General features: G+C 42.0%; 2 protein-coding genes across 17 annotated transcripts in view; one reads left to right on the plus strand and one right to left on the minus strand.

The window, feature by feature from the left end:
- NUP54 (nucleoporin 54) overlaps positions 1 to 7,376 on the plus strand; it is a 29,436-nt gene extending 22,060 nt beyond the window's left edge. For all 4 annotated transcript variants that reach the window (XM_072624096.1, XM_072624098.1, XM_072624093.1 and 1 more), the window contains 2 exons: positions 5,125 to 5,235; positions 6,526 to 7,376. In XM_072624096.1, coding sequence (XP_072480197.1) covers positions 5,125 to 5,235; positions 6,526 to 6,654 — 240 coding nt within the window. In that variant the 3' untranslated portion in view covers positions 6,655 to 7,376. The remainder of the gene's footprint in view (positions 1 to 5,124; positions 5,236 to 6,525) is intronic.
- Positions 7,377 to 12,116: 4,740 nt separating this feature from the next.
- ART3 (ADP-ribosyltransferase 3 (inactive)) overlaps positions 12,117 to 15,759 on the minus strand; it is a 129,608-nt gene continuing 125,965 nt past the window's right edge. For all 13 annotated transcript variants that reach the window (XM_072624103.1, XM_072624108.1, XM_072624109.1 and 10 more), the window contains 2 exons: positions 13,768 to 13,800; positions 12,117 to 12,523 (listed from right to left, as the gene is read on the minus strand). In XM_072624103.1, coding sequence (XP_072480204.1) covers positions 12,381 to 12,523; positions 13,768 to 13,800 — 176 coding nt within the window. In that variant the 3' untranslated portion in view covers positions 12,117 to 12,380. The remainder of the gene's footprint in view (positions 12,524 to 13,767; positions 13,801 to 15,759) is intronic.

Raw genomic sequence — 15,759 nt, forward strand, 5'->3', positions numbered from 1 at the left:
CAGCAATTGCATTGCCTTCAGTCAAGGGGCCTGGTAAATTAGAATGTGATCGAATATGTAAAACATGGAATTTATTAAATCTACCTCAGCCTTTTGTGCTTCTAAAGTAAGATGTGTGATAGAATCCTGACGTGTAGGAATATAGGCAGTCTCTAAATTGGGTATTAACCCTGATACATACTTACTATCTGTGATAATATTAATAGGGACATCAATTATAAGAGCTTGAAGCACAGCAAACAGTTCATTTTGTTGAGTAGAGGTAAATGATGTCTCAAACACTTGTCACCTCTTTTCAGATGGTATGTATAAAGATGCTCGTTGATGTTTTGTGGCATCTGTAAAAACATTGATTCCTACTACAGGCGACTCAGAATGCTTGTCTGACCAAGACCATGGCCATGCAGTGAGTTGATCAGCAAATGGCACAGGATTGCCATAATGATAATCCTGTCCAATTATAATTTGCCAATCTGCATCTTCCATAAAACATTTTTCCAATTGTTGAGAGGTATAAGAAGTAAAAATACTTGCAGGATCCATCCCACTAAGAGCTTGTGCTCTCTGTATGCCTTTCCAAATCACCTTAGCCACTAGGTTTGTGTAAGGAGAACATGTTCTGTTCTTTACCTGTGGTAAATGAATCCACTCAAGGATTCCTAATTCCTGATGTAAAACCCCAGTTGGTAAATTTGGAGTGAAAAATATAGTTAAATTTATTTTCTCTCCCCTGTCATATCTTTGAGTGGTTTGTTGTATGAGAGTATTTTGAATATTCTTAATACATTTAAGAGCTTCAGGGGTCCAATCCCTACTTGAATTAAGGTCAGGAGAGCCTTTCAATAATTCATATAGTGGTGCTAATGCAGAGGTAGATACCAAGCCTTGGCCTGCACCACTGAATCTCTCCTATCAGTTTTTGGAAACCATTCAGAGTTTTGACCTTTTGTATATCAAAATTTGGAAACTTAACTTGAATCTCTCTGTCTGATAACTTATACCCTAAGTAATCAATTGGTAGTGCCTTCTGTATTTTTTCTGGTGCTACCTGTAGCCCATGCTTGCTAAGAGTTTGTATCCCTTCCTGTAACATTTTTTCTAGCAGTTCACCATCTCTATGTGCTGCCAAAATATCATCCATGTAATGTATTATTATGGCCTCCTTATATTTCTCTCTCATGGGTTGAAGTACTTTATGCACATACCATTGGCACAGTGTAGGACTATTCTTCATACCTTGTGGCAGTACTTTCCATTGATACCTCATATAGGGTTCCTGCAAATTAATGGAAGGTATGGAGAAAGCAAATCTCTGCCGATCCAGAGGATGAATGGGAATGCTGTAAAAACAATCTTTAATGTCTATAACCCATATTTTATAATCTTTTGGTATCATATTTGGTGAAGGAAGTCCTGGTTGTAATGAACCCATAGTAAGCATGGATGCATTAACTTTTCTTAGGTCTGTTAACATTCTTCATTTGTCTGATCTCTTTTTAATAGCAAACACAGGTGAATTCCAAGCACTGAAAGATTCCTCTATATGTCCTAAACTAAGTTGTTCTTTGACAATCTCCTTTAAGGCTGCTATTTTATCATTAGTCAAGGCCCACTGGTCAACCCAAATTGGTTCATCATTGATCCATTGTAATTGTGGAACAGGTATGGGTTGTGCAGCCATTCCAGGGGGCCCCACTAAAAATTTTCTATTGTAGATATGGTAAGGCCTATTTGTGACAACAGATCTCGACCCCATAAAATGATTGGGAGTCCTGGTAATACATGTGGCCAAACCTTTCCTGTTTTTCCTTCAAATTCCCATCTCAATGGCCGTTTTGCTTCGACCGCTGCCTGAACACCCCCTATACCATATAAATTTTGTGCTTGCCCTAAAGGCCATGCAGAATTCCACTGCTCTAAGGGAAAGACTGTACGATCAGCCCCAGTGTCCATGAGGCCTGTACATCTCCTCCCTTCTATAATGACTGTAAGTTGTGGCCTCTCCAGAGTAATTTGCTGTGTCAAGAATACTTGAGAATCTGCTATTTTTGGAAATAGTAATAACACTGCTATTTTTTGTCCTGCATCTAATAAACTCTCCATATTAGTAGTATTCATCATTGGAATACATTGAAATTCCATATCAGGTGGAAACATATGTGTTATGGGTATCATGCCTGTATATTCATGAGCTGCGGGTGCTAACAGTATTCCTATGCTATCTGGTTTGAGCTTGATTTTTTCCTGTATGGGAACCATGACTGTAGTCATTGGATTAATAGAAAAATATCCAGCGCTGTGTAGGTCCTCTATTTGAAAGGACACATTCCTGCTAATTCCTGATATCTCTGGCGTAATGCCATTGTGCTGGCATTGGGATTGTCCTGCCATTGGTCGGCAGAGGACGGTAGAAAGCCCATTCCTCCCCTTTGTTCCTGGGCTGGGGAGGGGCCCGTTAGGGTGTTTAAATATTGCTGAGGCAGGCCACTACGACATTCTGATGCCCAATGCCCTGGTTTTCTACATTTTGGGCAGGGTGTCTTGGGTCTGGCTCCCCCACTTTGTGTTGGCCTTACTTTGCAATCCTTTTTGAAATGCCCAAACTTGCCACATTGAAAGCATTTTTTGTCTGGTTTTTTAGTCGGCCTATTTTCATGATATGCCTGGGCTCAAACTTGTGCAGCATAGACCTCACTACCCACTATCTCACATCTTTGTAACATTTCTTCCACCCCAGCATCCCTTTTCAATCCTATCATGGCATTTTTGCAGCCTGTATTACAACTGTTCCTCAAGATATCCTTGATTACAACTACAGTCCCTTCTACTTCCCCCATGATCTTTGTCACAGCATCTTGAACTCTTGCACAAAAGTCAGAAAAAGGCTCATCGGGTTTTTGCTTTAAAGCACTCAATGAAGCTTTACTTTCTCCTTTAACTGGCAACTTGTCATAAGCCCTCTCTACACATTGTGCTAGCCGCTCATAGAATTCCACAGGGTGCTGAATTTGTGCCCTATCTGTGCTATACTGTCCACCACCGAATAACATCTCATAATATCTTTGAACATTTTGAGGGTTATCAGGATTATGGCGTACTGCCATTAATCTACATTCTTCAGAAAACATCCCTAACCATATTACCATCTCTCCTGGCGTGAGGATGGCCCTCATAACAAGCTTCCAGTCATTGGGGGTAAGTATATGTGAGGCCAGTTCTTTAATCCTGACTTTCACATATGGTGATTTAAGTCCATAGTCTGTTATGGCTCTTTTGAGCTCTTTTAACAGATATGGAGATACCATACAGTGTGTCCTTTGTGCTGGATTATTATCATCTCTAAGTGTTTCTAATACAGGGAAAACATTTTGAAAGCCAAGAAACTCTAGAACCTCGTCTTTACCTTCCTTTTGTAATTTCCTTATCGCCTGTTGTAATGGAGAAAAATATTCACTAGGGGTTTCCTCATATTCCTTCAAAAAATTCTTTTTCTGTAATACCTCTATTTGTCCATCAGATATCTCTATTCCTTTAATCAGAATTTTTTCCTTTTGCAATGTCTCTACCTGTCCACTAGGTGTCTCCCTTGCGCTCTCTCTCTCCCTGGAAACCGTTCCAATTCCCTTTGTTTCCCACTCGCTTTTGCCCTTTTCTTTGTTTCAGGGTCCTCTCGTTTGGCGGGAACATTCACTTCCCCTTTGAACTTAACTGATTTTTTCTTTTCCACTTCTAAGTCCCGTAATCTACTCTTTAGCTCATCCATCTCCTGCTGCATTCTTTCTCTCTCCTCCTCCCTCTGACTCTGCTCCTGCAGCTGTCCTAAATTAGGATAAATTGAAGGTGGACTGGGAGAACTCGGACGGGATGGTTCAGGGGAGGAATCTGGTGAAATGGAAGGCGTTGTTTGTGTGGAGGCTGGGAATTGCCTGGGTTGCCGATCACAACAGCCATCCGCAGCTTGAAGGGCTGCTTTTACTATATTATACATAAAGAAACTTGTTAGCTCCAGATCCCCAGGATTTTTGGAGTCATAGCTAGTTAACTGTTCCCCTACAACTTTCCACGAGCTTATAGAGACTGGAGGTCTCTGCTTTGTCCAGGGACAAATTCTTTCTACTTCGTTTAAGAACTCCCTGATCACTTTATTTTGAATGACGACCCCCTGTGCCTTAGCTGATCTGTAAATTATCTTAACAAAAGTTTCTCTATCGGCCGTCTCTACTGATTCAACTAGCCCCATAGTAAGATTAGTCTTACTTCACTGCTCCCGAAGCAGGTTACTCACGAAACTGGTGTCGTCTTTGTCCTTTTTCTTCCTGAGGCTGAGTGCACAGAATTCTTCTCAGATTGGTCAGTCTGAGGCACCCCAGGGCACACAGGTACGTCTTCTCCCCCGCTAAAGGACTACACTTTTGGCCCTGTGCTGTGTTCCGTGGATTTTTTCTTTTCTTTTTCTTTTTCTGCCCCGCGAAATGGGTGCCAGAATGTTGGGGTCCCCTAGACCATTTATGGGAACCCGTGACCCCAACCCAAGGCTCTTGTCTGGCAAGAGGCCTTGATCTCGTGAGTAATGAAATGGGGCGGGAGACAAAGGTGGTGAAGACTCCGTTTTATTCATCTAAATCACATGCATAAATAGTCTAACCTACGTACATTCCTAAGCCTTACGTAGGACCTATCACCTATCACCTATCACCTTTCACATTGAACCTATCACCTATCACCTTTCCTTGTATGGGTGTCTTCTCCACTGGACATCCGGAGCCAGGACAAAGAACTGCCACGTTGCAAACAAAGACGAGACCCTTCCTCCTGAAATCCATCTAGTTCTACCCCTACTGACAAGCCCCTAGGTTATCTAGGTAGGCTCTCAGTGTGGCGTCCTGAAATGTATAGGGGTCGGCTCTAACTCGTCCTGTTACACAGACAGACTCCAAAAGTTAGAATATTTCTTCAGTGTGACCTTACATCAGTGTTATTTTTCAGTAGCTGGAGAGTTTTCATTTCTTTTAAAGGTTCCTCCTTTGAAGCGTGCAGCCAATCCTTGCCCCCAGCATTACTAGTGAATGTTGTGTGGGCCAGATCAAGTACAGACACGGTCATTTTGTGCCTTCACATTCTTAGGGTCGGCTGAATGAGTTGATGTCTCAGATCAGGATGCAGAATCACTTTGGAGCTGTGAAATCGGAAGAACGGTATTATGTAGATGCAGATCTTCTACGGGAAATAAAGCAGGTAAATGTAGTACTTTACACAGATGGAAGGTACGTGATTGCCATGATGGTTGTGGGCCTTGTGAGCCGAGTTCTGTTGCTGTTCCCATCAGGACAGTAGACATTGTCTCACTTGCCCTTTTTCCTCCTTTGCTATTGTTTCTAAAGCTTATTCTAAAACTGTAGGGAAAGGGGAAAACACTTACAGGGTTGCTGGGTGGCACAGTAGATAGAGTGTCGGGCTTGGAGTCAGGAAAACCTGAGTTCAGATCCTTCCTCAGACACTTACTAGCTGTGTGACCCCGGGCAAATCACTTTGCCTTAGTTTCCTCATCTGTAAACTGAGCCGGAGAAGGAAATGGCAAACCATTCCAGTATTGTTGCCTAGAAAACCCCAAATAAAGAGTTGGACACAACTGAAAGATGACGAAACAATAACAAGAAACCTTATGTTCTTTGTAGGGAACTTGAATTTTAGGTCATCTAGGTCAGGGGTATCAAACTTGCGGGGCACATGCCCCCCACTCAACCTGACCCAGGTTAAAATGTAATTGGAAAACATTTTAACAAAATAAAGGTGCAATACAACATGGATGATGTTAATTTGTGGTTTTCTAAATCATTGTGCAGCCTGTGGGATCCATTTCTATTTGAGTTTGACACCACTGACATTTGAAAATGGTTATAAAACAGTTGTCAGGAAATATTTTAAGTGGCTCACCAGAAAGCTTTGCTCCATGGCTGTGAAAAAGCCTAGTAATCTCTGTTTCTGCGGGGTGCAGTAGAATACAATTGTGTGGGAATTCTGTGACTAGTTCTTTCAGATAGTTTTATGCACCAGCGTACTGTACTTGGAGGCCAGTGTCCTCTTGTCACTCTTTTGGGTGGTTCATACCTACAGTTCCATTACAGCAGAAGGCTGCAGAAAAACTCCCTAATCAGCAGTCTTTTGTTGGTCAGCATTTTTGTTGGTGTCTCTGCCACAGAAGGCCATAAAATGCTGTGTGCAGAGGAAACAGTGTTGAGGAAGGGGGCTGTATCTGTTTATTATTACTCAGTGGCATAAATGAGAGGCCAGAAGCCCTGGGTCTTTAGTTTGACCCCTGACATAAGCTGTTGGCAGTGTAGCCCTGGGCCAGTCAGAGCCTCTCTGGGCCTCGAGTGTAGGTAGACCAACTGCCTGATCTGTGTTGGTCTCCTATTTCCTATGCTATACAAAATGAATGTGATTAAATCCCTTGTCTAGACAGATGATCAAAGTATAAATACACAGGAATGATCCCGTGTCTTCTCTCTTCTTTAACCATTCTAGCATTTGAAGCAGCAGCAGGAAGGCCTCAGCCACTTGATCAGCATCATCAAAGACGATCTGGAGGACATAAAACTGATTGAACACGGATTGGAGGAGAACGTCCACATCAGAGGAGGCGTCTTCAGCTGACAACGCACAGCCCTCTGTCGCTGGGTTGGTGGAATGTGTTTTTGGGTCTGTCGCTGTTTCAGATCTCCTCTAAGACAGAAACTGACTGTATAGAAAGCCCTGCCCTCGCTTGGTTTCTGAGAAAGTTATTGACAAATTATTGTTTATAAATTTTGAAATAGCGTAGCTATCTCACAGCTTTTCAAACTTGACCTTTGAGAGGTTTGTACCTAAAAAGAACCTTTACTTTAAAATGAAGAAAAGTTCCTAATTACCAACAAGATATGTACTATTGTACATTTTTACAACAGCATTGTTGAAAAATCAGTGTTTGAAGATTATTCTCCATTGAGCCTTTACTGTGCTTTTCCACAGCCAACAAAAATATGAAAACAAGCGAATTTTACAATACAAAATAACTGAAGGACAACTAGGCTGTTGCAAATCTGTATGTTGTAGAGTAAATGTATGTCAGTTTTTCTATTTGCGTATGCCATCCTTGGGAAGAGTGAAGAACAATTCAGCGTCCTTAGTCATGGATGTTTCTTTTGGGGACTGTGAAGGTTTGAAATATTTTTCTATGGTTTGACTTGTTTGCAAAATGAGCCCGAGCCCTTAGGAAAGAACAAGAAGTACTTGTCTATTTGATGACATGGTCCTTTATTTTTTTTTCCGTTTTATTCTGTAAAAGATGGAAACTTGTTATAAATAAATTCTTGCTTTGTGATAACTTTTATATAATACTCTTTTGGTATTTGTTTATTTGGATACTGATGTGTGAGCCCGTTTGTGTTCTACAACTTGTATCACTTATTATTTGTGTACATGGCTCTAATTGTTGTTTAAGCCCAGATTTCCTAAGATCATAAAGGGAAGTAGTATTTTAGGTGCTTTTCTTTCATAACAGAACCTAGAACCACCAAATCAAATATAATGTTGTCAGAATCTTACACCATAATATATTCAAAATAGCTACATGACCTGAATATTAAAGATCATACCATTAAAAAAGGAGAAGCTGATCACATGCCTTTGACAAGACTGGGCAGGAGATGAGAATTCTTTACCAAGGCGCATAGAGGCAATTTCAAAAGATAAAATAACTTTAACTATATGAAATGGATAAACTTTTGCACAAAATTAATGCATCTGGAGTAAGAGAAGCAGTCCATTGGGGAAAAAGTTACTTGTATCAAATATCTCTGATAATGGATATACATATATATATACATATGTAGAAATATGTAAGACCAAGTTACCTTCCACTAGAGAAATGGTTAAAGGATATGAACAATCAGTTCTCAGTAGAATTACAAATCAGCCATATAAAAGTATGCCCCAAATCACCAGTAAGGGAAATGTAAATCAAACAAATCTGTGAAGTTTCCTAGACATGACAAAAGATGAAAAGAGTTAATGTGGAAAGTGATGCCTTAATGCACTGTTGCTGCAGCTGTGAGTTGAGACCACAGTTCTTGAAAGCAATCTGGAATTAGGCAGACAAACTGACTATAAGAGACCAGTGTCGTTTGGTCCAGAGATTTTCGTGCACAGAGATTTTCTGTGACCTCAAAGGAGGTCACAGAAAAAAAAGGAAAGGTTCTTTATGAAAGAAAATATTTGCCCCAGTATTACCATCATTGAGACTTTGTGGTAGTGAGGAACTAGAGACAAAGAGGCCAGTTGACTGGGGAATAGCTGAACAGATTGTGGTCATGTGTGAACGTGATTCCAGAGAAGCCTAGTCAGTGGCTCTGCACTGTGTACTGTGTACCAGGCATGGGGGATACGAGTACAAGTTAGGAAACAATTCCTACTTAGCAGAGCTTACATTCTAATGGGAGAGACGAGTTTAATACAGATCGGGAGGGACAGCACCCGCAGCAGGCTTCTGTAGGGGGTGGCCAGTGCCAAGGCAAGAAAGGGGATGGAACATTTTGTGGGAGGGACAAAGAAGGCTAGTTTGGCTAGATCACAGAGTACAGGATGGGGAATTACGTCCAGTGAGACTGGAAGGATAATTTGGGGTAGGTTTGTGTAGTGTAGGGCTTTAAAAAATACATAGGAATTTATATTTTATCCTGGCCCAATAGGAAGTCTCTGGAGTCAGCTGAGAGGACAGGCATGGCCAGAACTATGCTTAAAGAAAAGTACCCTCGCAGCAGGACGTGGGATGGCCTGGCAATGGCTTGGAAGCAGGGACAAATGACAGAACACATGATAACCACAACAATGAAAACTGGAAGCTCAGCCACCAAAAAGGAATCCTGCAAAAGTTGGGAAACAGGCTTGGGGGGGGCAGAGCTGAGAATGGACACTGCTATCTCGCTCACAGCCACCTTTGAGTGCCTCTGACTGGCAGAACAGTCGTCCTGTACCCTCCTCACCTCTGCATCGCATCCCCACAGGCTTCTGGGCCCAGGACAGCTTCCAACATGGCCGCCTCGGCTAGTTCTCACTTGAACAAAATTATCAAGCAGCAGATGTACATGAACCTACTCATCAGCCTGTGAGCTGATGAGCACAAACAACCACCTCCGTGGAATCCTGGCAGCTGTAGCACTCTTCAGTCTGAAGTGTCATGTGGACTTTATTCCTGCAGTTCTGGTATGAGACCCCTTCTGAAAGACCCCCACAAACTGGCTTTCTACAACGTTTTCAAGTCCTACTGCCAGCCTGCAGAGACCACTCGGGAGGCATAGCTATAACAGATAATGGCTCTCTGGTATCCAACCAGAAACTCTGGCTTGGCATGGAGCGAGCAAGTATTCTTGTGGGAACATATGGACACCCTTTTCATTGGCCTTCGAATGGCTTCCCTGGGTCCCAAGGGCCCTATTCCTGTGAAGAGATGGAGTGGAAGCTTGGGAGTCAAAATTGGGGGAATAAATGCCGAAGTAATGCCAGCTCACCTTGTGAAAGGACTTAAATGGGAGACCAACTCTGAATTTTCCATATCATCCTCCTTCAGTACCAAGGCCATGAATGAGAGATGAAAATGGTCTAAAGTACATTGAAGCTCTCAGGACACTAAGTAAGTGACATCAGGATAGCATCCATGCCAGTGACTCCAAAGTGGGTCTGGCCAACACCCGTCCCTCTCATGTTTCCATGAGACATTCAATATCAACGACATGCCCAGGGTGGGTGGCTAGAAGAAGGGCTACTTTGAAGATCACCACCCCTCTGCCAACCCTGACCCTTACGCAGTGACAGAGGCACTCATCCATTCCTATCTTCTCAATGAGATGCAAGAGGAACTCTCTCAGTACAAAATCTAAGTGGACAACACCTCCAGACACCTTTTGTATCCCCCACCCCATAACCCTCTCCTCATGTCCTTTTCCTCACCTCTTCCAAGTTTTCTTACTAGATGTAACTCAGGGCACAATATACCATGGTTTTTTGTGCTCACAGGAAATAAAAAACAAGAAGCCTGTCCTGTGCCTTTGTAAAGGTGGGAGGGCAAGGAGTGTGGAGTTTTACATAGGTAGGATTTTCTCCTGTGTTTTGATTGGTTGTGTGGAATTTTTTCCTTTTTTTCCCCAACATTCTTTGTTATAAAGGCTGGTTCTTCAGGAGGGAGATTGGGAGGCATCCAGGGGTAAATTGAGGAGATGTGAAAACAAAAGACAGCAATAAAGTCTTTAAAAATAAACAACGATTTTTAAAATCCTGCACGTTCAAAAATTATAGATGATCGAAGGTAAGCAGCCCTTTAACACTGAAGTTTGCAATACCAAACCAGCCATGGTGGGTGTTGCCCCAGTCTTTCATTGTTAACACTTTAACTATAAAAAAATCAGTTCTTCTTTGGCTGGAAGAATGGAAAGGTTTCTGTAGTGGATACCAAGTGGTAAGCTATCCTCTCCCCTCTGAACCACAATAATAATAACTCACGCTTTATAAGCATTTGAAGTTCCTTAAAACAGCCCTGTGATGTCAGCTGGGTTACTACTCCCCCCATCGAGGCTCAGGCTGTGAGCTCTGAGGACAGGGCTATACTCCTCTGACTCCACATCCAGTGCTTTCTTTCATTCCATCATGCTCCTCCCCACTACCTATTATATTGAGTGGAGAAGTCCCCCTTCCTGTCACTGGTTTGCATTCACTGGAGTTTACAGTAGGATTTCTCTTAAAATGAAAAGGATCAAGTTTTCCCACTTCATAAATTTGGAGGCAAATGGCAATGCAAATGGGTGGCTAGTAAGTCAAAGTCCATCCTAGGGAGGGAAAAAGAAAGTCCAGTCATAAACTGCCCAGATGAGATCAGCTGACTCAAGGCTGGTGATGGTGGCTGCAGCTGCACACTGCTGCTTCTGGGGCCAGCCACAATGTGGAGGGAGAGTATTTCCTTCACCATCACGGCTGCTTCACTGTCCTTTGGTATGAATAGTTTTCTTAGCTTGGGGTACAAAGGCAGTGACTTACGAGCAGAATTTAGAAACATTCCCAGAGTCCAAGGACCCACTCTTCTGCACCAATAACCATGAACACATGCTACGATGAAAGGTGTCACTGCTCCTGAGTCAGGCTCCACATTGTAAAACATGTTCTACGTGCAGTAAGGAGGCTTTTTGTTCAGGACTTGTATATAGGTGTCCTGCTGCTATGAGATGGATCACCAGGCAATCACGGTGGGGAAGGGGCTACTATTTCTAAATTCTGAATAGAAAATCACAGAATCAAAGGCTCAGCACCCTTTTAGAAGTGCTATAAATGTGAGACAGAAATACCTTTAGAGTTCTTGAAGATAAAGCAAATTGAACCATAGTGTTCATCTGCATTTCTCTTTAAGAAATTCGATGTTACAAAACTATGTATTCTGATACTTGAAATGTGTAAGATTTTATAGAAGATCCAAGCACTTGTGTAGACCGAAAATGCTTACAGATCATTCAGAAGAACAATTCTGACAAAATTGTTCTCTTTCTTGTTGAGTTTAAAGTCAAAAATGATTGTGTATACTTTAAAGTCAGACTTACAAAATGCATTCTGGCTGAGCCCTCTAAGACTACTAAATCTTCCTCAGTGCCATGACTGAAGGATTTATGTAAACAGGGGAGTAGTCCCAGTCTGAGCTGCCCTGCCACTGTCTCATGCCCCCATTTAACACCTGCGGAACTCATGCCTCTTACAGTTTAACATTTTACCTGGGTTTGTAGTTACTGCTATGTATCTTAGCTTTCCTTCCTACCGGGAAAAACTCTGCGAGGGCAGGCACAGCATGACCTGTGCATCTGGCAGGGATGGGCTCGTAGAGAAAATACAGTCCAGACCTTTATTTTACAATGAAAAGAACTGAAGGTCACATACACAGTGTCCCCCAAAATGCCCAGTACAGTATCTTGTACATAGTAGTACTGAACAGGCATTCAGTGAATACTGATCAAAGGCATGTGGATTATATAAAAAAAGTTACTAAATTGAAGATAGCTAACATTGTTAGAGCTATCGAGTATTAACATTAAGGTTTGCCAAAATTTCAGTTCCACTGTTTTTTATTGAATTCATTCAGAAACACCAAGTTTACACAATCATCAGATTAATACATAAATCCACAAGTGGAAGATTAACAAGTATTCTAAGATATCCTTACTACTAATATACAAGTCTTCTGTTTACATTGAGGATATTATAGAGTTTCATCAGTAGAAAATACAAAGAATTTCTCATATCCCTTTCAGTTTCCTTAAATAGTCACCTGTCCTCACAATGCATTTTAAGTAATAAAGAGCCTGTACAGATCAGAGATTAGCAAAGAGCTTTACGATAAAAGCAGCGATCAGAAGACTAAACCTTCCAAACAGGGGAAGAGGCATCTCACCAAAGGAGGTAGAAGGAGAGGCCACCGTGGGGTGGTTGCTGGGAAGTGGAATAAGAGCTGGAGCTGTTGATGAAAACAAAACACAGACACATCTATTTTGTAACATGGTTGAAATAACATCATTCTTTCCCAAAGTAGGATCCTGTCACTTCTATGCGAATGACAAATACATTTCATTTCTCTTAAAAAAAAGAATCTTGAAATAGGCACTGATCAGAAACCCCTGAAAGTAGAATCCTCTTCAGATAAACTCATTTGACACATTCTGAGGTATGATTTGTGAGGTACGATGTAGCTTTCAGAGAGCGCTATGGGAAACCTTCAGGTGAACAAACCACCTGGTGGCACGCTTATTTTTTGAAAGATATAAACTATTGTTACCTCTGCAACAGCCAGATAAACAGAGACCAAATATTTTCTTTTTTCCAGCCATCCAGTTAGTTATAGAAATATCTACTAGCATTGCTTGCGTATAGACACAACTCTCGGGGCCTAGGAACCACAATTTTTCTTATTTTTTGCCAGTTTTTTGTGCCAACCAGAACAAAAACACCGGTGGTTTTCAAACCGAGTTCTTAATCAGCAGAGACCTAATTATTTCTACTCCATACACATCCACCAGGCATGCTCTAGGTACTGGCCTCCTTGTCATTTGTCGTAGAGAAGGGGAGCATCTGTTTCTTAGGATCATCTACAGCATGGTTTCCCTTCATTCCGATAATTGAGACACTTGAATATTTTAAATGGGACTAGGTAAGCGACAGGTCAGAGTCACAGCATGCAAAAGACTCTTCTTTTTAATGGCAAGCTGTTTTTAATGTGTCTTTTGAATTTTATTAAAAAGCTTCTAGTAAAAATAAGTTATTCTACTACAACTTGGCCAGGTACTGCCCACGTGCAAAAAAAGAAGGATGGGCCAATGAGGAGGTTCACAGGCACTGGCAGCAGGTGTCAGAAAAACCACTAGGGAGCGGGGTTTCCAATTTAACCCAATGGTCTTTAGGAATGCATGGAACCACCCTCCTAGCAGACACACAGACAATTGAGTGACTCGGCTCACGGTCCCCAGACAGTGAAGGTGGAAGCCGATTTTGCTCAGGGCTCCTTTTCACTCCACTGTGAAGTGGAACCTGAGAGACTAAAAGTCAACAGGTAGCAGTATTTCCACTCTCATTGTTCTCAAAGTGTTTTTAAGTCTTTCCTTGCTTGAAGTTTTCTCAAGTATTTATACTGTACAGTATTTTCAAAATTTTCCCCAAACAGCAGAAATATAGGTGCTTACTAATTGAAGAAATGATATTTCTTACCAGGATTGTTGAAATAGTCTAGACTTCTCTGATCTAAGGAATAAACATATTTTCAGTTAATTACATTATAATTGGTTATAGATGTTACCTTGACAAAGGAAAATCCTTTTATAAAATCCCTTTATAAAATCCAGTTATAAAGGCCAAACCATATCATTGTGATTAAATATCTATAATTTATGCAATTTTTATTTAAATCAGATATGATTTTATATATTACACTGTACATGTTATATGTGCATATAACATGTACAATATATGCATTATGTTATATATGTATGTAATATGTGTGATATAACATGTATTATGTATGTATGTATAGATGAATATCTTTCCCCTCAATTAGGCAGACAAAGATAAGAGTTATATAGGATGATGGATGAGCACAGGTAGATAGATCTGACTCTACGTTACAGATCTTAAGTACCAGGCTCAATCAAGCTATCAGGTAGGCTCATACTAAAATTCATCACTATAAAGATAGGATAGACAGAGTGAGGAGACCATCCAGCTTCTAGTTCCATCTTCATTCAAATTCATTTTTCTCTACTGACAGCTTCAAAGACTAGGAAACTCAATAATTTTACTTTAATTGACATATATTAAATATATATGTATATCTATGCATTGCATACTACTGTTGGATGCTAGAGGAGATTACAAGTTTGTATCCATACTGCCCCTGCCTCCAGGAGGCTTATAAATGGGTCAGTATACATGCAAATCATTTTAATACAGCATTATACACGACATGCAGACCATTGCTATATGGGGTCCAGAGGGTGCTTTCTCTGGCCAGGCTCCCTGGTATTTGATAGGTGAGAGTGGCTATCGTAGCCCACTCAGGAAATGGATTTGAAAGTCTGTCTCTGTCCTGAAGCCTTCAATCACTCTATCCTGAGTTGGTTGTTCGTCCTTTGTTGCTGAAGAAGGCCATGCCATCAGAGAAATGATGACATGACTTGCACTTGACTTTGTTTTGAGTGAGGGAGGGCTATGCAGGTCACCAGCCTCACTTCTCCTCCAGAGTCATCTGAATCCAGTGACCAGATATTCATCAGGATGACTGGAGATGACCCAGGATGAGGCAACTGAGGTGAAGTGACTTGCCCAAGGTCACACAGCTAGTGAGTGTCAAGTGTCTGAGGTGAGATTTGAACTCAGATCCTCCTGACTCCTGCACTGGTGCTCTATCCACTATGCCACCTAGTGGCCCCCACGAGGATGAAGCCTTGTGCCCAAGCCTGATCTAGAAGCCTGAACACACTGCCGCCCCTGGAGGCATTCCTCATCTGCTTCAGCCCTCTGTCGATGATCTGCACCCCAGGCCTCACACCACAAGGACCCTGCCCACACCAGAAGCAGGACCTCATACTCAGAGTATCTTACTGGAATGGGGTGAAGGCACTACCAATAAATGGGAGTGCCGGTCAACTGCCTGGCCAATCCCTGGCTATTTACTGACTAAGCTGGCCTCCCACATCATCTTAGTCCCTTTTCTTGTCAGATATTTATGAGAGAAAAAATTGGTAGCGCCCTCCATCATTATAAGAACTCTGAATATGAACCTCAGTAAACCTGTTTTGTAGCTAGCAAATTCCTAACTCATCTTCTAACTCTGCAAATTTGATAAGGATGACCTTTGCCCCCTAGGGTTTCCTAAGGAGCTCCAGATCCAACCCACTAACCTGTGACCTTTATCTCAACGGGGAAGACTTTTCAGGGAGCCCTGAATCCAAACTGACGACCTCTACCTTTGCCCTCACAGAAACCCTGCATCTAGCCCACCAATGGAGTTTTCTGAGGGGTTCCTGGCCCAGACATAGGCCTGTCCAAAGGCGTTCTTCAGGACCCCAGAGTCCATTCCCAGATGATGTCCACCTTGCACTGCCAAGTCCTGCCTTCTGTCCAGACTGTCTCAAGCTGGCCTCTCCTTTGCTTCTGCCTTCTGTGAAGGAGCCTTCCTGGGGCCTCCGAGGACTCAGTTACCCC

The sequence above is a fragment of the Notamacropus eugenii genome, chromosome 7 (genome assembly GCF_028372415.1).
Source record: "Notamacropus eugenii isolate mMacEug1 chromosome 7, mMacEug1.pri_v2, whole genome shotgun sequence".
NCBI lineage: Eukaryota > Metazoa > Chordata > Mammalia > Diprotodontia > Macropodidae > Notamacropus > Notamacropus eugenii.